Source organism: Haliotis rufescens, unplaced genomic scaffold, assembly GCF_023055435.1.
Source record: "Haliotis rufescens isolate VD_foot unplaced genomic scaffold, xgHalRufe1.0.p SCAF_10, whole genome shotgun sequence".
Classification (NCBI taxonomy): domain Eukaryota; kingdom Metazoa; phylum Mollusca; class Gastropoda; order Lepetellida; family Haliotidae; genus Haliotis; species Haliotis rufescens.
The window spans coordinates 23,544,316-23,570,006 of record NW_025963780.1 but is presented as its reverse complement, the minus strand read 5'-3'; the positions used below and the strand labels follow the sequence as shown (position 1 = coordinate 23,570,006).

At 40.2% G+C, this 25,691-nt stretch overlaps 3 protein-coding genes across 8 annotated transcripts in view; 2 read left to right on the top strand and 1 right to left on the bottom strand.

Annotated features, from left to right (window-relative positions):
* Window positions 1-25,691, top strand: part of LOC125376694 (oxidoreductase NAD-binding domain-containing protein 1-like) — a 52,396-nt gene that overhangs the window by 150 nt on the left and 26,555 nt on the right. The window lies entirely within an intron of this gene.
* Window positions 39-19,599, top strand: LOC125376713 (oxidoreductase NAD-binding domain-containing protein 1-like). Its single transcript, XM_048388421.1, has 3 exons — window positions 39-2,039; window positions 3,679-3,775; window positions 18,287-19,599. Exons 1-3 carry the CDS (start codon window positions 1,779-1,781, stop codon window positions 18,451-18,453), a joined length of 525 nt encoding a protein of 174 aa, XP_048244378.1. The 5' UTR covers window positions 39-1,778; the 3' UTR covers window positions 18,454-19,599.
* Window positions 5,201-25,691, bottom strand: part of LOC125376480 (serine/threonine-protein phosphatase 6 regulatory ankyrin repeat subunit C-like) — a 45,823-nt gene continuing 25,332 nt past the window's right edge. For 4 of the 6 annotated variants that reach the window (XM_048388387.1, XM_048388388.1, XM_048388389.1 and 1 more), the window contains exons 5-6: window positions 5,797-10,029; window positions 5,201-5,602 (exon numbers count right to left, since the gene is read on the bottom strand). In XM_048388387.1, the coding sequence (XP_048244344.1) occupies window positions 5,553-5,602; window positions 5,797-10,029 (4,283 nt within the window). In that variant the 3' untranslated portion in view covers window positions 5,201-5,552. Of the gene's footprint in view, window positions 5,603-5,658; window positions 10,030-10,756; window positions 10,841-14,375; window positions 14,512-16,424; window positions 16,789-25,691 lie in introns of those variants that run through there. The other 2 variants (XM_048388390.1, XM_048388386.1) reach the window with 2 other exon arrangements.

Sequence of the window (25,691 nt, the reverse complement as noted above, 5' to 3'; positions counted from 1 at the left end):
TTGTGCAGTTGAGTTGTTAAGTTGTGTGGAATGTTTGTTTCCTGGAACAATGCTGCACGCAGTAGTATTCCAGCTATATGACAGCAATCTCTAAATAAATCTGGACAAGAATTCTACTTATGTAAATCTAGAAATCTTTCAAGAATATTTCACTCAAATAGCGACTTGTGTGTGGTGGGGAGGGAGGCTTCTTGTACATTCAGGACTAATGCTGGTTCTATAGTGAGAGATACCATGCCACAGTTTAACATGGGTACCCCACTAAGACACAGTATATTGACTCTGAGCCGACCTGTTTTAGCTCTGTGTGGCCGACCGCCAGGCAAGGTAACAACAAGTACCATATTTTATCTTCTTTTGATATGACGCGGCCGGGGATCAAACCCCCGACCTTCCGCTCTCGGGGTGGACGCTCTATCACTAGTCCACGGAGACGGTCATCGTTACTAAGTATCGTTATTACCTCGTGGGGACCCGAGTTAGAACAGGTCCACAGCAACCTATGCTTGTCGTACCCCACCCATACACAGTCTGATTACACCGAGCTGACCCGTCCCTGTTTTATCCCCTGTGCCTAGGGTAACAACAAGTACCATATTTATACATCTTTTGGAACCACTTGTCCGGGGATCGAACCACAGACCTTTGGATATCTGAGCAGCCTGTGGTCAAAACAATTTGAGAACACTTGCCCAAACTTGTGCATTGGCATCAGATCCTGTTGGTTTTTATGTTGGGCCAAGAACAAAAAAATCTGTTTCAGGTAACATGGCCCCAACAGATTATTTATGTAAGGGTATTTAATAATGTTTGACATGTACATTCATGTTTATTCTGATGTCAGTGGCAGTGTATGTCCTATTTGTTGGTCCAGCATCAGCAAAGATAATATACAGAACATTTAATCTGACATTTGGGTCACAAGTGAAACAGTGGGTTGGTCAGGTTACCTGAAACAAGTATTTTCGTTTTTGGCCTTAATAGAACAACACGTTTACCATGCCGACTAGACAAAAAGGATTTTTTCTCTAGATTTGGAACTAGTGACATAATTTGTCGATATATGAATTAAAAAACTAATACATAGCAGTAGAAGTTAACCTGAAATCTTACTGGCCTGGACAGCAATAACACATAAGAACACCAAAAATCAGCCTGAAATTCTAACAGTCTTCAGAATAACTCTATCATTATCTCAGTGGGGCTAACTGGGTAGTACAAAAGTCAGTTGCTGATTAATTTTTGATCAAAATTATCAGAAATTTTATCATTGATGAACAGACATTGGTGGCGGCCATAAACTTTTTATATTTTGACTTCTTTTCTGAAATGAATCAATGGATTCATCTGAAATTTGTGTGGATGTGTGTTACTTCAAGGGGATTAAGTGTCTTCAAAACTTGAATTTCAATATGGCCGCCAGATAGCCATTTTTCACTTGAGAACATGAGATTAAAAAGATCTTCTTCGCAAAAACTTAAAGAGCATGAGACTTGAAACTTTGTGAGACGATCACCTTATGTAGTACTCAATTCGGTTCAAGGCATCTTGATCGTAAATCAAATATGGCTGCCAATGGCCTTATTAAAAAATTCAAAGCATTCTGAATCATTGGTCATTAACATCTCCTCTTGATTGCACATTCTGATCAACATGATCCAATTTAATCATTAATGTACAGAGTCAGTATTCAGCAATTACCAATCAGTATCAGTGTAATAAACTTCCATTGAAGTTTTCGGCCTGACATACAAAGATTTATTTATGCATCTACCGGTATGCTTGGCTCATGTTACCAGTGCAAGGTTGGGGCTCAAGTGGACCTGCGTGTGGGTGGCGACTACTTCTATGACCCTCAGCCAGGCGAGGAGCCTCCCACAAACCTGCTGCTGGTAGCGGGTGGGGTCGGGATCAACCCCCTCATGAGTATGCGGAGCCACGTTCATGATCTGCAGCAGATGGCGACGACACGCAGCATGTGCCCAAACAAGGTCATCCTCATGTTCAGTGCCAAAACCAAGGAGGAACTTTTGTTTAGGGTATGGTGACAGTTTTCATTTACTTTCAGGTCTGGTTTTAAAGTTAGTACCGGTATTAAATTTTTTAAAATTGAAATTATTCTCACATTTCAACTGAAAATAGAATGGGATTTAGTGTGCAATCTGTATTTCCTCTATTAGACACCAGGGCCCACTTGCACAAAGTGATCTTAGCGCAAAGATGATCTTAACTCCCATACTTTAACACAGGCTTAAAATAGTCTTAGCGCTAAGATCATTTTGTGCACGTGGCCCCAGGGCATTTATTAATTTTGTGCAAGCCGTTGACCTGGCTTCATTTTGAGGCCTGTTGTCTATTTTGTTTAAAGCTGGCACAGTGGCAACTCACTTCCTTGCCGAATCCAAAACTCTACAGTCATACAAAGTGTACATTTGCAGAAAACTTTCAGTTGGATCTGTGGATTGCACTTCAGACTGCAGTCAAATAAATGTACAGATTGTTTCATCCTGTGTTCCAGGTGTAATTTCTACATAAGCAATACAGAACCTGGTGTAAAATGGGAAATTATTCACGTTTTGTTTGATATGAAATGCCTTATCTTTGACGACTGAACATTTAGTCTACGATTCCTGTGTACACCACTTGATAGTGTTGATAGATTGACTTATATCTTGTTTCATTATGCCTCAAAGTGAGAGCAGAACTACTGACACCACACGAGCCCGTATACCGTCATTAAAAATCTAAGATGGTTGATACTGACCAAATGTGAGACTGTATGCCAGTAACAGCCATCTTGGATTTTCACACATCCACCTCATATATTTCACATACAAATTCTGGTACATTGGTCATTCAACACTGTTTGTGTTTTAATATAATTAATTGTGATGTGCAAGGACAGACCTTTTAAACAAAAATCATGTCCATGACTTTATTGATAAAGACTATAGTTAAACATTTCCATAAGGTTTGCCTGCTAAGGTTTGAAGAGTAGTCTCCCTTTGAACCTAAACTTAAGGGTTGTTGGTGTGAAGTTTTTATTTTGACATGATATGTGCAATAAAGACACTAAATAGTGAAAGCATTTCGGCATAATAAATTTGTGGTGGTGTCTTTAGTTGCTGTACCTGGTGTCATATTAAGTGAGCAGAATAATATTGGGCGAGGCGCTAATAAAACAAAATGAAACAAATGACAGTCGGACAGTGAACACAAGGCCAAGCCAGGAGAAGTGTCAGTATAGTGTGGGAGGAAAGCCCGAAGTGATGCAGGTCTCACTCCGCTGAAACCCACAAGCACGGGTATGGTGCTGACAAACCTAGAAACATAATCCGGGCGAACCAGGATTCGAACCCACATTCGTTGGTTTCTGGCGTGCCAATGGGAAGCAACTCTTCACAGTGAATCTAAGTGACTGGACCACCCGTGATTATTTAATGTGGAAGTTCCCCTGATAATGACTATTTAGACATCATGTTCGTGTATCACTTTAAGGAAAATACTATTGCTGTAATAGTATGTGTGAAGTAATACAAATTGACCATTCAGCATTGAGACAGCTATGTATGTTTAGTGAAATATATTTTGAGATCTTTTAATGATCCAGGTGTAAGGAACTTTTCTTGATAGTTCAGATTCCTGATACCCAGTACTGATATTTCATTTGTTTTTCAGAAAAGAATTGATGAATTATGCAATATGAAGTCAAACAACATGTCATCAATGTATTTCATCACAGAGGAGACAGCTGGGAAAGGAGACAACACTGTTTGTAAGTTCGCTTTGTCTGTTAACATGGTTGACATGGTTAACATAATATTAAAGACTTTTTATCCCTTGAGTAACTTGGCCATACCTTGAGTAACTGGGCCATCCCTTGAGTAACTGGGTCGTCCATTGAGTAACTGGGTCATCCATTGAGTAACTGGGTCATCCCTTGAGTAACTGGGTCGTCCCTTGAGTATCTGGGCCATCCATTGAGTAGCTGGGCCAAACCTTCAGTAACTGGGCCCTCCCTTAAATAACTGGGCCATCCCTTGAGTAACTGGGTCATCCCTTGAGTAACTGGGTCGTCCCTTGAGTATCTGGGCCATCCCTTGAGTAACTGGGCCATCCCTTGAGTAACTGGGTCACTCGAGTAACTGGGTCATCCCTTGAGTAACTGGGCCATCCCTTGAGTAACAGGGCCAAACCTTCAGTAACTGGGTCATCCCTTGAGTAACTGGGCCATCCCTTGAGTAACTGGGTCATCCCTTGAGTAACTGGGTCGTCCCTTGAGTATCTGGGCCATCCCTTGACTAACTTGGCCATCCCTTGAGTACCTGGACCATCCCTTGATTAACTTGGCCATCCCTTGAGTACCTGGACCATCCCTTGAGTAACTTGGCCATCCCTTTAACTGGGCAATCCCTTGAGTAACTGGGCAAACCCTTGAGTAGCTGGGTCATCCCATGATTTTACTGGGCCCAACCCTGAGTATCTGGACCATCCCTTGAATAACTGGGCCATCCCTTGAGTTACTTGGTCACCCCTTGAGTAACTGGGTCATCCCTTGAGTAACTGGGCCATCCCTTTAACTGGGCCATCCCTTGAGTAGCTGGGTCATCCCATGATTTTACTGGGCCCACCCTTGAATAACTGGACCATCCCTTGAGTAGCTGGGCCATCCCTTGAGTTACTTGGTCATCCCTTGAGTCTGGCCATGTCTGGCACTCAGCATAAAGGGTGTAAAACAAGGACTGGTCGGCTCGGAGTCGGTATACTGTGTCTTAGTGGGGTATTCATGTTAAATTGCAGCATGGTATCTCAGTGAGCTATCACTATAAATCAGCATCAGTCCCGAGTAGTACGCACGCACGCACGCACGCACACACACACCAACATCGCTATATAAGTGCAATATACTGAGATGTGACTTTAAACCCAATTTCAGCAAATCTAGTAAATATTGAGACACCATCAGTTCACCAATCGTCAGTGATTGCTGTTGAATGTAATTAAATAAGGTAACAAGTTACGGCATTTCATTATTTTACGTAACTGTCGGCTCGTGAAGAATGCTGATGCAGCAGATACATGTGCGTGTATGTTCTCCTTACTGAAGGAGGTCGGTGTCCAAGCTAAATCTGTCTATACATGTGGTTGTAGGTTTAAGTTTATTCTGGATTTGAAAGAAAAACTAGCAAAACCATCAACCTACAAGGATGATTGAATTTTATTACAAACTGAGCCAATATTTACAATCATAATATTTGTACAAACTTCTCTAGAGCAAAATTAGGACATTTCTACACTGCAAGCTGAGTGGCAATACATGGATGGTCAGTGTTAGCTCTTCGTGTCAGAAAAAGATGGGAAGTTTGTAAAATCATCATTTCACAGATATTCCTGTCTTTTCAAGACGAAAAGCTCCGCCTCGCTCTCATATTATATATTCAGATTAAATAATGGAAAAATAATTTTCTCTCAGAGAAAATTTGAGAAAACTGACTTAACTGTTAATATGGTGCCTCAGCACTGTAGCTCACCTGCATATGTAGGCAACAGGTTCAAATGTTGACAACCACTTCACAATTGTTAAGCAATACTGTTGAAATATATTCAGCATAAATACAAAATAAGCACAAATGTATTGACTAAATGTTTACAGTGTTCCCAAGTCTGCAAGAATGAATGTTCTATAGTAGAACATAGTTGCAATACACAATCAATAAATTTCCTTCAGAACACATAACACACAGCTTAATCAGTGAGGATGTTTAACTGTTTGAAGATACTTGGCTAGTGTAGGATGTCCTCCCATCTGAGCTACACATTCAATGTCCTCATTACTGTCTGTTAGAAGTGTGAGGTCAGCTTTGTGCTGCACAAGGAGGTCAACAACATCTTGATGTCCATGGAATACAGCTTTCATCACAGGTGTGTATCCTTCACTCCCTCTGCTGTTGATGTTAGATGGAGACAGGACATGTTGTACTATAGCAGTGTTCCCACCCTGACAGGCAAGATGAAGTAAACTATCACCATCTGTATCCACCAGTGTGAGGTCAGCTTGGTTGGACACTAGGAGGTCAAACACACTTTGATGTCCAGTGACAGCTGCCTGCATCACTGCTGTCCATCCATGTGTGCCTCTACTGTTGATGTTAGATGGAGACAGGACATGTTGTACTATAGCAGTGTTCCCACCACGACAGGCAAGATGAAGTAAACTGTCACCATATGTATCCATCAGTGTGAGGTCAGCTTGGTTGGACACTAGGAGGTCAAACACACTTTGATGTCCATAGTCAGCTGCATTCATTGCTGCTGTCCATCCATACTCCCCTCTACTGTTGATGTTAGAAGTTGTCAGGACATGTTTTACAATAGCAGTGTTCCCACCCTTACTGGCAAAATGAAGTAAACTATCACCATCTGTATCCACCAGTGTGAGGTCAGCTTGGTTGGACATAAGGAGGTCAAACACACTTTGATGTCCATTGACAGCTGCCTTCATTGCTGCTGTCCATCCATATCTGCCTGTACTGTTGATGTTAGATGGAGACAGGACATGTTTTACTATAGCAGTGTTCCCACCACCACCACAGGCAAGATGAAGTAAACTGTCACCATATGTATCCATCAGTGTGAGGTCAGCTTGGTTGGACACTAGGAGGTCAAACACACTTTGATGTCCACTGACAGCTGCCATCATTACTGGTGTATGTCCATGCATCCCTCTGCTGTTGATGTTAGATGGAGACAGGACATGTTGTACTATAGCAGTGTTCCCACCCTGACAGGCAAGATGAAGTAAACTATTACCATCTGTATCCACCAGTGTGAGGTCAGCTTGGTTGGACACTAGGAGGTCAAACACACTTTGATGTCCAGTGACAGCTGCCTGCATCACTGCTGTCCATCCATGTGTGCCTCTACTGTTGATGTTAGATGGAGACAGGACATGTTGTACTATAGCAGTGTTCCCACCACGACAGGCAAGATGAAGTAAACTGTCACCATATGTATCCATCAGTGTGAGGTCAGCTTGGTTGGACACTAGGAGGTCAAACACACTTTGATGTCCATAGTCAGCTGCATTCATTGCTGCTGTCCATCCATACTCCCCTCTACTGTTGATGTTAGAAGTTGTCAGGACATGTTTTACAATAGCAGTGTTCCCACCCTTACTGGCAAAATGAAGTAAACTATCACCATCTGTATCCACCAGTGTGAGGTCAGCTTGGTTGGACATAAGGAGGTCAAACACACTTTGATGTCCATTGACAGCTGCCTTCATTGCTGCTGTCCATCCATATCTGCCTGTACTGTTGATGTTAGATGGAGACAGGACATGTTTTACTATAGCAGTGTTCCCACCACCACCACAGGCAAGATGAAGTAAACTGTCACCATATGTATCCATCAGTGTGAGGTCAGCTTGGTTGGACACTAGGAGGTCAAACACACTTTGATGTCCACTGACAGCTGCCATCATTACTGGTGTATGTCCATGCATCCCTCTGCTGTTGATGTTAGATGGAGACAGGACATGTTGTACTATAGCAGTGTTCCCACCCTGACAGGCAAGATGAAGTAAACTATTACCATCTGTATCCACCAGTGTGAGGTCAGCTTGGTTGGACACTAGGAGGTCAAACACACTTTGATGTCCATAGTCAGCTGCATTCATTGCTGCTGTCCATCCATACTCCCCTCTACTGTTGATGTTAGAAGTTGTCAGGACATGTTTTACAATAGCAGTGTTCCCACCCTGACTGGCAAGATGAAGTAATCTATCACCATCTGTATCCACCAGTGTGAGGTCAGCTTGGTTGGACACAAGGAGGTCAAACACACTTTGATGTCCAGTGACAGCTGCCTGCATCACTGCTGTCCATCCATGTGTGCCTCTACTGTTGATGTTAGATGGAGACAGGACATGTTGTACTATAGCAGTGTTCCCACCACGACAGGCAAGATGAAGTAAACTGTCACCATCTGTATCCACCAGTGTGAGGTCAGCTTGGTTGGACACAAGGAGGTCAAACACACTTTGATGTCCATTGACAGCTGCCTGCATTGCTGCTGTCCATCCATGTCTGCCTCTACTATTTATATTAGATGGAGACATGACATGTTGTACTATAGCAGTTTTCCCACCACCACAGGCAAGATGAATAATTCCGCTGCCATGTTTATCTTTCACATTCAAATTTGATGTTGTCTGCAGTAACTTAAAACATCCCTCTGATCCTGTGTGTGCTGCAACCATGACAGGGGTCCTGCCATTCACATCAACAGAGTTTATAACATTATTCCCAGGTTTCCTGGTTAACAGGACTTTCAGGGTTTTTTCCATTCCTGATTTACAGACAAGATGGAAGATGGTTTGCATGTTTTTGTCACTTGTGTTAATATCAGCGCCTTCCTGCAGCAGATACACTAGTATGTCAGAGCTGCCACTTTCAGCAGCTACCAACAAAAGTCTGTTCAGTGTCAACTGATGGTCATGTTTCTCACTCCTGCTGAACAGCCATTTCAATGCTGTCACATTGTTGCTTTGTGCACATCCTTCCATGGCCTCACTGATTTCTCCTTGAGTGAACTCTTCTCCAGTTGTGTGTTCTATACCTGTAATTAGACGTGCATTATGTCCAAGAACTGCCCAGTACAGAAAACATTGTCCTTTCTCTTTCTTGTGAAACCAAAGATGTTTTGTCCGATCACACTGAAGTTTGTTGAGCAGCTTGAAAACTGTGGCGTCTTGTTTGAGAATTGGATGTGTCACTGATTTTGAAAACTGTCCTTGTTTAATAGACTGTGTAAACCTTGTGGTAAGTAGGTCATCATAATTCTCTGAGACATATATCAAATGGAGATGATCATCAACTTTGGTTTCTTCAACCTTGTCACCTTGTACCCTTTCAAACAGAAAGTCATCACTGCAGTGCTTCAAGACAAAGATTGGACTGATATTATACAAGGCACAGACACAAGCATCATAGATTGAAGAATGAGCAAAGCCAACAGTGTCTCCTCTTGTGAAGAATGTACCTCTCAAACCTTTAGCTGATTTGTACATGCCCGAACGTGTAGCTTTAGACATCATCTGCAAAACAGTTTTGACCAGGCTGTCCATTTCCTTATCCTCACCTACACTGTCTAACTTGGTCAGGTCCAAGTTGTCTTCACACAGTAGCATCAGAACAAGAATGGCTGATCGGTCATTTCTCTCTTCAAGCAAATGCTTTAGCTCTAACCTGAGATAAAACAGTGGTTCCTTGAAAAATGATTTTGCACTTTTGTAGAAAGATGAAAATTCAAAACAAAGTTTACAAATAAGAGGGAATCCAAAGATATTTGAACAGATTTCCAGTTCACTGTAATCAGGTATATGTTGCATGGAGCAGTCATCGAGAGCTTTCCTATGTTGTTCAAATATTGTCTTTTTCTCTTTGTCAGAAAGCCAGTATTTATCTTGTGTGGTTAAATCCATTACAGTTTGACCTTTGAACAGTTTGAAACCCTCGTACTGCAGTTTTGCAAGTCCATCATGGAAGTTGTATGACTTTGATGTGAAGACAACACGAATATCCTTTGTTTGAAATTCTGGTTGACTCTGCACTTTCTTTCTGGATTTACCAACAGCATCACTGCTTTCATGCATTCCTGACTGCAGCTTCTCTGCACTCCGCTTTTGTTCTAAATGAAGGAGAAGGTTGTTTAGAAAGGATTTCACCTGTGATGTATTCGCAGATAATCCAACAGTACCAAACATGTCATCTACAATGAGAAATACTCTGGGGTGGCTACTAAGACAGTGGTCTAAGTCAAACTTCTCAATGTTGTCCACAAACACGACCTCGTAGCCTTTGTCTCTGTACTGTGAACCTAACACCAGAGCCATCGTTGTCTTGCCTTCTCCCGAAGCCCCGCAGATGGTCACATGTCCAAATTCCTTCAATTTTCGTTTCACGTCTTTGTAGGGTTCAGTTGGAAGAAAAATCTTCTTCGCTTCGTCTGTGCGCAAATCAAGGGTACCTGTGGAGGAATGGAAATTATAAACCATCCCAGCAAATACTTGGATGTTAAAATTAAACTGCAAAATATTTGCTAACTACAAACATCTTCTTGTGTTAATCATTAGGGGGGGGGGGGGGGGGGGGGGGGGGACAATTCATCTGGATTATACACCACACAGATGTGTTCCTGACTTAGTGTACACAAATATATTCATATTTTATAGCCCTCTTCATTCAGTCTTGTTGATAATGGCAATGTTTGCCATTTTGCCAGTTTCAACCCTCTTCAACAAATTCAACCAAATTTAAATCTTAACTTTTACTCTGATACAATACCTCTCTGTGTTAAGCTCTTACGCCACCTCCATAGGAGGTCACATCATCAGAAAATAAGCACTGATCTGCTCTGAGAACTGTTTAACAGAGTCTGGCACAACATCATTGTCAATACTTCAGGAGTTAGCATACACGACTCCATCACCCATCAGTACATGAGGGTGGCATTTGGGATTTGAACACAGGCACCATCTGCTCTCTGAGAATTGCTAAGTGTCTTGCACAACATCATTGTCAATACTTCAGGAGTTAGTACACACGACTCCATCACCCATCAGTACATGAGGGTGGCATTTGGGACAAGGGGAATAAAATTCTGATTGATGATCGGCACCACCTTCTCGCTGAGAATGTTAAGAGTCTTGCACAAGATCTAGTAGTTTACTGACCCTTCAGCCATGAACACTCACCTCTCCCAAGTGTTCCTTGTCCGGCCTGTCCAGTGATGATCTTCAAAGTGTTGGCAACCTGGGAGCCCCCTGAAGGACGGTCACCTGTCAACACCAATAATGAGGAATCATTGGTAACCATGGTAACCAACATTTGAATTGATCAGATAATTTCTTTACACGTTGAATAACATCATTTAATATTATTGCAGTGCTCAAGAGTGGAGTGTACATCATTTTGAAGTTTAATTCAATGGGTCTTTCGCTTTCTTTAGATTATATATATATATAATTATATAATCTTATCCCAGCAATAACAATTGCTGATGACCAAAACATATAAATCATGAATCAAGTTAATAAGCTACACATGAAGTTCAGCAGATAAGTAATTCTTGAATTATCTTCAACAGGTAATAGCCAAGTTCATTATTACCACATTGAAGCACCTTGACAATCATTAGACAACACCATGTTATGTGCCTCTACAACCTCATACCAGACTGAAGCACATTGACAATCATTACACACCACTACACAATGTGCCTCTACAACCTCATACCAGATTGAAGCACCTTGACATTCATTACACACCCCCACATCATGTGTTTCTACAACCTCATACCAGACTGAAGCACATTGACATCCATTACACACCATCACACAATGTGCCTCAACAACCTCATACCAGATTGAAGCACCTTGACATTCATTATACACCCCCACATCATGTGTTTCTACAACCTCATACCAGACTGAAGCACATTGACATTCATTACACACCACCACACAATGTGACTCTACAATCTCATACAAGACTGAAGCACATTGACATCCATTACACATCACCACACAATGTGCCTCAACAACCTCATACCAGACTGAAGCACCTTGACAATCATTACACACCACCACACAATGTGCCTCAACAACCTCATACCAGACTGAAGCATCTTGACATTCATTACACACCACCACGTAATGTGCCTCAACAACCTCATACCAGACTGAAGCACCTTGACATCCATTACACACCACCACACAATGTGCCTCCACAACCTCATACCAGACAGAAGCACCTTGACATTCATTACACACCACTTCACAATGTGCCTCCACAACCTCATACCAGACTGAAGCACCTTGACAATCATTACACACCACCACACAATGTGCCTCTACAACCTCATACCAGATTGAAGCACCTTGGCATTCATTACACACCACCACATAATGTGCCTCCACAACCTCATACCAGACTGAAGCACATTGACAATCATTACACACCACCACACAATGTGCCTCTACAACCTCATACCAGATTGAAGCACCTTGGCATTCATTACACACCACCACGCAATGTGCCTCCACAACCTCATACCAGACTGAAGCACCTTGACAATCATTACACACCACAACACAATCTACCTCAACAACCTCATACCAGATTGAAGCACCTTGACCACCATCACACACCACCACGTAATGTGCCTCAACAACCTCATGTCAGACTGAAGCACATTGACAATCATTACACACCACCACACAATGTGCCTCTACAACCTCATACCAGACTGAAGCACCTTGACATTCATTACACACCACCACACAATGTGCCTCCACAACCTCATACCAGACTGAAGCACCTTGACAATCATTACACACCACCACACAATGTGCCTCTACAACCTCATACCAGATTGAAGCACCTTGACATTCATTACACACCACCACATAATGTGCCTCTACAACCTCATACAAGACTGAAGCACCTTGACAATCATTACACACCACCATGTAATGTGCCTCTACAACCTCATACCAGACTGAAGCACCTTGACAATCATTACACACCACCACACAATGTGCCTCCACAACCTCATACCAGACTGAAGCACCTTGACAATCATTACACACCACCACACAATGTGCCTCTACAACCTCATACCAGATTGAAGCACCTTGACATTCATTACACACCACCACATAATGTGCCTCTACAACCTCATACAAGACTGAAGCACCTTGACAATCATTACACGCCACCATGTAATGTGCCTCTACAACCTCATACAAGACTGAAGCACCTTGACAATCATTACACACCACCAAGTAATGTGTTTCTACAACCTCATACCAGATTGAAGAATCTTGACATCCATTACACACCTACACACAATGTACCTATACAACCTCATGTCAGACTGAAGCACATTGACAATCATTACACACCACCACACAATGTGCCTCTACAACCTCATACCAGACTGAAGCACCTTGACATTCATTACACACCACCACACAATGTGCCTCCACAACCTCATACCAGACTGAAGCACCTTGACATTCAGTACACACCACCACACAATGTGCCTCTACAACCTCATACCAGATTGAAGAACCTTGACATTCATTACACACCACCACACAATGTGCCTCAACAACCTCATACCAGACTGAAGCATCTTGACATTCATTACACACCACCACACAATGTGCCTCCACAACCTCATACCAGACTGAAGCATCTTGACATTCATTACACACCACCACACAATGTGCCTCCACAACCTCATACCAGACTGAAGCACCTTGACAATCATTACACACCACCACACAATGTGCCTCCACAACCTCATACCAGACTGAAGCACCTTGACAATCATTACACACCACCACACAATGTGCCTCTACAACCTCATACCAGATTGAAGCACCTTGACATTCATTACACACCACCACACAATGTGCCTCTACAACCTCATACCAGATTGAAGCACCTTGACATTCATTACACACCACCACACAATGTGCCTCCACAACCTCATACCAGACTTAAGTACCTTGACAATCATTACACACCACCATGTAATGTGCCTCTACAACCTCATACCAGATTGAAGAACCTTGACAATCATTACACACCACCACACAATGTGCCTCTACAACCTCATACCAGACTGAAGCACCTTGACAATCATTACACACCACCAAGTAATGTGTTTCTACAACCTCATACCAGATTGGAGAATCTTGACATCCATTACACACCTACACACAATGTACCTATACAACCTCATACCAGACTGAAGCACATTGACAATCATTACACACCACCATGTAATGTGCCTCTACAACCTCATACCAAACTGAAGCACCTTGACAATCATTACACACCACCACACAATGTGCCTCCACAACCTCATACCAGACTGAAGCACCTTGACAATCATTACACACCACCACACAATGTGCCTCTACAACCTTAACCAGACTGAAGCACCTTGACAATCATTACACACCACCACACAATTTGCCTCTACAGCCTCATACCAGATTAAAGCACCTTAACAATCATTGCACACCTCTAAACATATCCAGACTTATACCAAGACGTTCCCTTTGATGTAATGTGCCTCTACAACCTCATACCAGATTGAAGCACCTTGACAATCATTACACACCTCCAAGCATATCCGGACATCATTACATACGGTGTGTGTGCGCGTACATGTGTGTTACATGAGGCTACTTTATTTTTCCTGTATTTTCGAGGAGATGGAGCTAATTCAGTTGCTGGGTAAATTATTTTTAAAATGGCAAACAGGGTGACGTTATGGAGGGCAACAGTGACACCTACCTGAACCTATTCTGGTGACAAGGTCAAGCTGAAGGTCCTCCTCGGTCTCAGCTGCACCTGCCGTTACCAGGTGACCTCCAGGTTCCTCGTCTGAACTGGCCATCGCAGTTCAGCTCTTCACATCACCATGCACTATCTGTGAAAATGGAGTGAAATCTAATCAAGCTGTGACACTAAGTGAAGCCAGTCAGACAGCACTGCCATGGCTCTGCAGCTCTCCAGCTGTTTATTACAACACACTTTTTATAAAGTCCTCTGTATTGAGCAGAGATTTCTTTTGATTAGGAAAAGGGTTTTGTTGTTTATATTTACAAAAACATTAGTATTTATCATTCTCAAAATGCATCTTCCTATCTCATTTATGAAAAAAGAGGAAAAATCTAATTTTCAAAAATATTTGATTGCATTTTAAGCACTTTCGTGCAGTTTGGACAACATTCACACCAAGAAATGTCATAAGTCAATGGCAAAAGTCAATAAGTCAAATAAACAAGATGGCAGATGCCATCAAATTTCAGAGTTAAATCAGTACTTCGGGCATAGCTTCCGCACACCTGGCTACCCGCCAGGTCTGGGAGCAATACTGCCTTAAACTTCAACCCCCATCCCCAAGACACAAGGACAACTGTCACAAGCATGCAATGCATCTTCCTATCTCATTTATGAACACTGTCCATGATATAACAAGAGTACCACACGTTCAGAACCATCTTCTTTGATTGGACATTTTAGGAGGTGCCAAAGAATTTGTGATAACTTCTTTGAAATGACCTCCTAATTTGTTTAATATGCTGACAAAAGAATAATGACTGCTATGTCATATTCCAAAGTCCCATTTCTCTGGTGTCTACAGACACCCAGAAATATTCACAGTAACTGTCCAAAAAATTAAAGACTATCTGTAAAAAATTACATCACACGTCAAACCAAGAATCTTTTTTTTAAATATAACGTATCCTAATATAATTCGTTGACTTACATTAGTTTTTTTCTTTTTTATGGTATTATTATTGCATGTCTACCAAAGATAAATTCCAGATGAAGCCTTCTCATATAGTAATTATTGTGTATGCAAGGGTTCAGCTTTCTGCCTTGGGATTGCCGAGTGTCAAAATTCATTCATGGTTGTGAAACATACTTGCCAAAGTTCAGCTTCCTCAGTTTTGGAAGTGATGAGTTTAACTGGGCCAAAAATACATTTGAAAGGACATGGTCATAACGTAAGACCATCTCCTTGGTCTAGAGGTAGAGCGTCAGTGGTTCGGTCCCTGGCTGTATCCTACCAAAAGACATTAAAAGAAGGTACTTGTCACTCGCCCGACACAGTAAGGGGCTAAAACAAGGACTGGACAGCTTAGGTCAGTATATTGTTTCTGAGTGGTGTATTCATGTTAAACTGCGGATTGGTATCTCAGAGGGTTAGCACTATAAAATCAGCATTAGTCCGGAGAAGTACAACCACACGCACATGCACATACATGCACACGCTCACAATTTGGGATGTGACGCTAAACACCATTTCACCTCACATCAAAACATGAAGGTTAATCAAGGTCAAAATGTACAATATCAGAAAAACAGAACTTTTGAGTGTCTTGGCAGCCACATCAAAAATTGGATTTCAACGTCTTGAACATATAGGGATGTCATCAAGCTTCAGCTCAATCAGTGTCACACCAGAGAAGATATTCAGGAAGCACAACAGACAAGGACAAACAGACTTACCTCAAAATGGCGGCCGTGCTCAAAGTACGATGAACATTTTTGTGAGCACTTAATAGGACTGAGACACAATAGCTTGTATGATTCATGCAAAGTTTCAGATTCGTAGGTTTGGCAGTGTAACGACAGATGGACCAACGGCGGCACAACGCTCACAAAATGAACTCAACATCCCGAGACACTGTCTGAAATCTGCTTGAACATTTCTGTATGCACATGCTTCACTCCGGACGTTTTGACTGCATGCCTACGTGTCTGTTACACAGACTCCGAATACAGTGTACATATTACCAGCTGATAATATAATTCTATATTAAATATACTCACGGAACACTACGTCGCGGAATACGTTGCAAGTCTTCAGCATGTTGAGAAGTGGGAGACTGGTACTTGAAACAGCATCCTGATTGGTCTACCTGTACTTCCGTTGCAGTGCGCGGTAGAGCGAATCCTACTTTCGCTTTCACTTTCATCATCTTGCTCGATATACAGCAACAAGAAGTTCCCGTCCCGTCCTAAATATGATCCCATCATATCAATTGTCCTTCTCTTACTGCCATTTAAAGTTATTTCGTGAGTGGATGTTTCTACACTGGTTTTTTGCTCGCTGTTCTTAAAGAAAACTGAAAAACGGGAATACCCAAACTATTAATAGCTTCGTCCCGCAGTGTATAGTAATAGTTAATTCCATTGGTTGTTATTACAGATACAACCTGGTTCCCTTGGTATGCTACGCTGGCACTACACTATGCCAATATAGTGTGATATAAGAAACGGGGCCAAGCTTACACTATGTAGCGCCAGCGCGGCATACCCAGGGAACCAGGCTGTTTCTACTTACTGAATGAAGAGATGGAACCCAGCTTCTGGCCAACACTCCACATTGACTGATTCCCGTTCGTTCCTGCACGGACCAAAATTATATAGGCCCTTAGTTACCGAGAAGACAAATATCGAGAAGCCAAACTAACACAATCAGTAAACGAATATTGCCAAAACGCTTCGCCCCATTTTCCACAAACCTGTTTCCGTGTTTTAATCTGTCCCGCATAATCGGCTCATGAAACAGGACTCGTTTGCGAAATTCATGCTTACTCATTGTCCAAACGACCTTTGAGGCGGATTCGATATTCGATTTAGTGATACTAGTATCTAAAGTCATAAAGTGATATTAATATGTAGGGAGGAAATAGTAAAATGGCGCCCATAGCTAACAATCATTGTTGCCTAGGGAGTTTGTGCAAACAAGGTTTGTGCGTGATTTGTTGTCTCGCGGAAATAAATATTTTGCCAATAAGTGTTGAATTCTAAAACTTGTTGCAGCGTATCCATATATTTGTACTTTGTTATAACGTGTGGTACATACACAATTATATGCACCGTCGTAGGTACACGTAGATAAAGTTAGTTCTACACAAAGTAACATGGAAAATGTCGTTCGTTTACATTCACTTTCTATACCATAAGCACGGCCTTCAGAGAAACGTTCTATTTGTCGATACATAATATTGATCTATACCAGTCCACTTTGGGTAGGGATATTTGTATATTTCCATTATACACAAAACTCATTCTCATAATAATCATTGTTGCCTGAGGATTTTGTGTGAACAAAACACATTTTGTGCGTGAATTTGTGTCGGGCGGAAATTATCTAGATTTTTTTGATTTTTTTTTATTGTACATGAGATATAGACAATCATATGATTCGATTCCAAACATGGGCAGAAAGTGTGAAGCCCATTTCTGGTGTCCCCCATCGTGATATTGCTAGAATATTGCTAAAAGCAACGTAAAATCATACTCACTCACTGATTCCCTATTGGTCCTGTTTTTCAGTGAAGTACAAGTCACATCTTCAAAGCCTTAAACATTTGTTAAAACCACTTTAACAGCAAGTGGGAAACCTTACTGACAGTTGCTGCAAATTTGAGCTGAGCAGGTCTACAGCTACATCAATGGTGACACCATGCTAAAAGCCCAATATTCCAGATGCCAAAACAACTATAATAGTTAATGTTGTGATTCATTCTAAAACTTAATAAATACATTTTGAACAAAGCCAGTAAGTGTACATCGGGTGCTGTGGTTATTGGGGATGTTGGGGGTCAAAAACAAATCTCACGTCTTCAAAAGTTTAATAAGGGATGTCAGAGAAAATTATGTATGTTTTATCTTTATTCTCACAGACAGTCGAATCAAAGAGCAGCACATACAAGAAGTGACGGACAGGTTGAAACCAGGGAAGGTGGAGTGCTACCTGTGTGGTCCATCCCCCATGATAGCAAGTATAGAAACAATGCTAAAGGCTTGTGGCATCACTGAACCCAGCATTCACTACGAGAGATGGTGGTAGATGCTCTGGGATTGTATATTGGAGGAGTATCATGGCATTATGGAATTCCTATGGTATGTTTTATTGAGATTTAAGCACATATCAGTTGTGCCCTTGACAAATGTAGTGATAATTCCAATTAAGTGTTGCTGTATTTGTCAAAGGAATTCCCATGAAGCTCTCAAAAACCTGAATAACATCTGTGATTAATGAGCAGTCTCAATTTTTATTGATTTACAATTTCAGGTTTTCAGGTAACTGTAGTACTTTTCCCTTGATAATTCAGGGTGGAACTGGTCCCTGTATTGCATGCTTGTGGTTAGAGTAACTACGAAATCATTGCTTTTACTGCTCTGCTATTACTATCGGACATCTAGTGGTCGCTGACACATAGCTACGATTCACGCCTTCATAAGCTTCTTCTTCAGTAGATGTTGAATTTGCCCCGTCCTTCACAAGCTCCGTCACTCTACCTTACAGAATATCATTTAACCTTATACCCCCTTGTTCCCAAACCACTTACCTTCAAGTACACCCAGTATTTCAACTAAAAAGAATTTTGTCAAAAGGACTGCACCTGTCAAAACAAAGGGGTCGAGTTTACTGTTGGGCCAATGTGTCTAAAATTCTTAACCTCGACAGAGACAGCAAACTCACAAAACTCAACTCCCATTTATGCTGTTTGCAAAGGCGATTGGTCAAATACTAAAACATAGTTATGCATTCTGTAAACTACGGTTATAACGAACTCAAGGGACCACTAATTTTAGTTCATAATAACCGTAGTTCGTTATAAGCATACATAAAGCATATATGCAACAAATGGATACCAGTTCGTTATAAGGGTGTTAGTTATAAAGGTAGTTTTCTATACTTACATTTGCATGAAAATCCTTTCCTACTGCAACAGGAATAATAGTAGATTATATGTGGATACAGAACACCCCCCACCACCTCCCATGAGGTGTCTATGACGTCATTGACCTATGACCTCCATATGACCTGGCCTTGACCTCTCACCTTGACCTCTGATCTCATTTGATATCTGTGAGGTCACACTATTGTCCTAGGTCAACAGTGAGTTGAATAGGTATTGTCCTTAGGTCAACAGGGAGTTGAATGGGTATTGTAGTCAATCGCACCTCTGTCAATAAGGTATTGAGACCGAATTGAGTGTGTGTGTGTGTGGGGGGGGGGGGGGGGGCTATGTGTGGTAGGATTTAAAAACCCATGAACAGGTTAATGTAGAAAGATCTCCCAGATATTCAATTACGTTAATAAAGGGTCAACTGATCGGATGCAATCATACAATTAATTACTTGACCAATCGTTAAACGTAGAACAACACGTGTCTAAAAACAAGATGGCGGACGTTGCCATGCACGCTCACGGGCGTCATGTGACCTCTGTCAGACTTAATTTTTTCTGATACGGACTATACTCGACTCCGTCCGACAAGTTAAACGCTTGACTGCACCCTATACCATGGCCAGCCACCCACCTGTAGATGATATAGTCTGTTCTACATAGCGTATACATTTGTAAACACATCCAACTAAGCCTTATCTTTCTTTCTTTTTCCCGGGGAATTAGACACAGCATAACTTTGAAGTACAATGGGAAACGGCGTAGTGTACCAACTTATTATTTTAATAAATTGAACCTTGATACTTTTGTATTGTGTTTCTTTTCTCCAGAGCTGAAGGTTGAGTCACGTGATTTATGAATGAGATGCCATTCTCCATATAAGGGAAATCATACTTTTGAGGCAAAGCAGGCGTAAAAGGTCATATCATACAAAAATATCCCAAACGGTAGATATCCCTTGTGTGAGATCAAGCGATACCTCCTTGGGTCATTTGATTGTAGCAATGTCTCCGGCATGACATCATATCGATTGTACCATCACTGTGACGTCACAATTGTGAAGCAGCAGCATTGTTCTGGTTTATGGCAGCCCAGAAAAATGTCAATAAAACATTTACAAAATAACACTCTAAGTTACCTGAGTAACTTCTTTTCCCGAGTATGAGTGAGTATGTATGAGTGAGTGAGTATGGTTTTACGCCGCTTTAGCAATATTCCAGCAATATCTTCGGCGTGACGAGCGAACGCTTTAACCACTAGGCTACCCGACCGCCCTTCCCGAGTACGAATAATCTCTTTCACAAAAACTCCCTTCAGTGAATCTACAAGTAATGATGGACTCAAATCTTTTATTATGTAAGGACAGACATGCTTTCAGTAGATGTGTTTTGATTCATATGAATACAGCGTTATGTTTTAAAACAATAATTGATGAATGAGTGTGACCAAAGTGAGGGCATCAGGTATTTGTGTATACCTCAAACCAAAATCTCAAAAAGCTTTCATAAAAAAGATCTACATCATCAAATGTTTAACGTCTGTCTTTTCGACCACATGCAGAACATGGCCACATTTTATCAAATTTGATTTAAACACATCACACTTTTCACAGACAAAGTGGTCAAATTGGCTTTGACACCTCAAGATGACAAGAGGTACTTGTTGGCAGATGGGATCGAATCTCGACCCTATGGGTTTAATTCTATTTAGAAATTTGTAACTTCTAAGAAAGTATGACAAGTGCCTAAGCAAACAATGGTTACATCATCACGAAATGAAAACCTCGAGTGGGGTTTGAACCTTGAAATGTGAAAGGTATTTATGTATTTTGTGTTTGGTTGTTTTTTAAATCATTAATTGTGAAAAAAAAAATTGTGAACTTCTTAAAAGATATTATTTCTTAAAAACGTAAGCTAAGTTCTTTTTTTTATGATAGAAACATTAACTTGTATGAAGCAAACTGAAAAAATAAGTTTTTGTTTGATAAAAAATAAATTCAACGAGAAAATAAAACTTGCATGAAAAAAATTAATAACAATGTAAATTTGTTTTGCGTGAGTGAAAAAACACATTCGTGCATCAAAAAATAAATAATGTGTAAATTAATATATGACAGAAATTTTTTTATTAACAAAGTATTTTTTTCTTTTGCATGATAGACAAATAAAACTTACATAAGAAGAAAACATAACATGCTTTGCTTTCTATTCACAGAATTAGTGGGGGGACAAATAAATTTGAATACAATTCAACCCATAGATATATGACATGGCAAAGGGAATGTTCCCTCGAAGAGACGTTTGAATCCCACACCAGACAAGTGGAATATTTGAATCTGAGTCTTGCCGTGAGAAAACTGACGAATAAATCCTCATCGTGGCTTCAGATTATTTAGTGAAAAAATATGTTGAAGTAAAATTTATATTTTGTGGGCAAAGTCATTAATAAGTCATAGACCAGACAAGGCCACAAGAAAGTATTGTATTCATTGACCATCCCACAAGGATGACAGATTGCAAGACAGTAACACTCTTGGTTCGTAGGTATCAACCGAAGCACGCAGGATTCACTGCATCAAATAACCCCATTGGTGATGCAGGCTTTCCTCCATCCATAAACCTTGCCGCCGCGATATAATTGAAAAAGTGTTGAAAACGGTGTTAAACCCCAACTCCCTCACTCTCTCATGCTTATGTCAAGAATATATATTTGTTGTGAAACAATAAACAGTATCAGTCACATTGAGTGAAGTGAGTGAATTATTATTATTCTAGCCTTGGAAAAAAATGTCAAGTCTGTACGGATCAGACAAATTACTCCCTCAAGTTGGTTATGGTCAAAAGAGATCACACAGTTTGGTCAATCAAAGCTCAATGTATATTCTGAAACAAAAGCCAAGTTTGGACTCCCTGGTGTAAAAAGATAATAAATACTTGGAGGATTACTAATAATTCTCATTCTAATTGAAATTTAAAAAATGGAAAAAGTAAAATAAAGAAATTGTAAAGTTTTTCAATTGAAAATATAAAACCCGGTCTCGTGAGAGTATGAATGAATGAATGAATCATTCATGAAGTTTATTTTGAAACACTTTTCACACTATTTCTTGATGACCAAAGTCCGCTTTTTATAGCGAACTTTGAAAACTAAAATTGTTCATTATGAAATAATGAACCTTGGCTTAATGTGCCAGCTAAAACTAACTTGTAACATAATATTCAATCTTACATACAGGCTTGACCCCAATTTTTTTCTATGGAGATGTACATATCTGCGAGCTTTGACTATTGTATTCAACAGGTCAAATCTGTTTGCATGGTCACACCTGTAGACAAGTGATCTTTCCAGTTTCACATGATCCCTGAAAAAACGTCCATAGGTAAAGGAAACGATAACACTAAACTATAAATGAGATGGTTCGATTTATTTACAGGGACTTGAAGGTACATACGGTTATAGGGAAACCATGTTTTCTATGGGATAAGAGAGACCTTAAACTAACTTACGGGAATAGAAGCTGCAGTTAATTATGATTTAAATCTGAGAATCAGGTATAAAAAAGATCCCTTTAAGACCTTTAAGGTAAATGAAGTGTGCATTGTCAAAACACAAAACACAAACATGATTATAACACGTGTAGTAAGCCCTGGTTTGTATCTGAGTGCAGACTGATGCGCAAGTCATATAATAAAGCAAGAAAACGTTACATTTTCTCCAGTTTTAACAAACAGAAACTCCTATCTACAACAGGCTAAGGCATACAAAAGATGTTTAAATAAATACAAGAGCAAATTTAAACACAGCGTAAGTAAACTTCTAAGAAGTAAAGCAAAACACTCACCTAAAGATTTTTGGAAAGTCTGAAATCCAAACCTCGCAGCCCTGAACTATTCAAAGTGAAATAAGGCACCTGGCATTGACCTCATAGAAAATGACTACTTAATTGACAGTATCGATTTCCTTGGATAGGTTTATGTAGATTTATTTAACATGATCTTTCCCACAGGAACTGTACCCGATGTTTGGCTTACAGGAATTATTATATCAATATATAAAAATAAAGGTGGCATATCAGATCCAGGCTATTCTTAGCTGTAGTTTAAACAGTAGATTAACAAAATTCCTTGATAGAAACAAACTTATATCTTCTTCACAAGCAGGGTTTTGTGAAGGGCTGTGAAAAATTGGCAACATCTTTATACATTATACTATTATTAGTATCCCCAAACACACGAAGAAGAAGCTCTTTTGTGCTTTCATAGATTTCACCGAAGCCATTGATAACATTTGGAGAGTTGGACTTTGGCATGAAGTGTTGCATCATGGTATTTGAGGAAAATTTCTGACACTCGTTAAACATATGTATGGAAATATAAAATCATGCATGTTACATAATAATGACATATCCGAATACTTTCTAAGTATGTCTGGTGTGCGTCAAGGAGAAAACCTTTCACCATTACTGTTTTCAATATACTTAAATGATTTAGAATCACATCCCATATCACATGACTGTGATGGTGTTAAAGTAGAATATGTCGGTGATAATGGAATATTATGTGCACAATTATTTCTTCTTCTATAAGCAGAAGATACTGTGTTATTCGGACAAAACCCACTTTCTTTACAATATACTCTACAACATGGAAACTGACTGTTAACATAGATAAAACAAAAATTGTAATTTTCGGTTCAGGTGTAGCAAGAAAAACGAAGTTATCATTTTATTTTGGAGATCAAGAACTCGAAATCGTTGGTATAAATGTCTAGGTATTCAATTGAACAAAAACATAAGATTTATCTATGCTATTAAAAGTTTAACTGCTACAAAAGCATTTTTCGGGTTTTTTTCGTTTGGAGAGAGGAGCAGTGACAGTAGTGACTGGTATCTGATGGGTGCAAACAGGTGTTGAGTGGCTGTCTCAGATGTCTCTAATTTCGTAGCTCTAAAAATCACGACGGCGATAGAGACCGTGATGTAGTTTGTCTCACATTCCCTGAACCATACAAGTAGAGATTGCTGCAGAGCATCAATAGCTCCCCGCAATATAATGTTATGTGCAGAGGAAGGAAGTGTAAGCTATGGGAGGAGAGAATTTGTGTTAAGTACAAATTGGTTGTTATTAATGTACTTATCTTTGGAAAGCACAATAAAAGAAACAGTGTCTTTAATTGGTCAGCATAAAGAAAACCCAGGCAAGAAAACTGGGCCTGCCAGGCAAAACTTGATATATACCCACTATGAGTACCAATAAAAAAAATCCTATATAGATAACACAACAAATGTCATTCTAAAGCATGCTTTTGCAGCAAATATCAATATTTCTGGTCAAAATGTTGGTGGGGTTAAATAAAGCAAACTTTTAAAATAGTAAACACAAAAAATGTAATGAATCCACTCTAAATATACTGCAGTTCAAATGGAAAAATTCACGCAATCTTCAATGGATCCCCATTAATCTAGCAGTAAGTTAGGAACATACAGTATCTATAAATATTGAGAATTATCTTACGTATTGTAAAAACAAAGGCCATAGGTCACTTTTCTCTTTTTTTACTATTCAAGACGGCGTTAAACCCAACTACCTCACTCACTCTTGTGTATGGTTCCGTTTGGTTAACTGGGTTTGTGTTGTGATTGCTTCCGGCTTAGATTGGAAATTTGTTCAGAAGAATGATACTATTTTCAACCCAAACATCGTGAAGATATCATGCAACCGTATTATCTTTTTGGAAAATAATTGCAAACAACACACCAACCTGTTGATTTCCTATGTATTCAGAAGCAAAGAACATATGCGGGTGTATGATCTCCGCTGGAAGTGTTTGTTTTTTTGTCAAAGCAATAAACCATGCAGAAACGTAAACCCCCGCATGAAACGGTATGTACCATTCATTACATAGAGTGAAGTTTTTAAAACAATGCTGTGCTCAACTATGCACAGCAAGTGCCATACATGTGATTATGAAGACAACTAATAAAAAAATTCTCATATCAAACCCGTTGTTTTACATGTGTTGTTTATTGAACTAGGTTATACTTTATAGAAGCCTGTTATTTAATCGTGTTGAACAATATGTTGCAATAGCAGTGTGAAAATTGAGTGCGCGTGACAGGCTTGGCCTAAATTCCTTCCTGGAACGTTTCTCGATGGCTGCCTGAATAACATACGATACATTGCAAAGGTAGTGCGCAATTGAGCTGTTCGGGTAAGGGAGATAATCACTCACTCTCAGTGATACAGCTTGAATAAGATACGATGTACAGCAATGCAAGGTCAGTGCGTGAATTTATCACTTCTATACTACGCCTATAGCTAAAGGAGATAATCGCTCAATGCGCAAAAGTTTATTCTTACTAAATATAGACCGGTTAACTTTAGCGAAATGGG

What these genes read in the sequence shown, in the direction of transcription:
- LOC125376713 (XM_048388421.1), top strand. Translation starts at nt 1,779, where the DNA reads ATGCTTGGCTCATGTTACCAGTGCAAGGTTGGGGCTCAAGTGGACCTG. An exon ending in AGGAGGAACTTTTGTTTAGG is followed by an intron (nt 2,040 to 3,678) that starts GTATGGTGACAG and finishes TTTGTTTTTCAG; the next exon opens with AAAAGAATTGATGAATTATG. An exon ending in GAAAGGAGACAACACTGTTT is followed by an intron (nt 3,776 to 18,286) that starts GTAAGTTCGCTT and finishes TTATTCTCACAG; the next exon opens with ACAGTCGAATCAAAGAGCAG.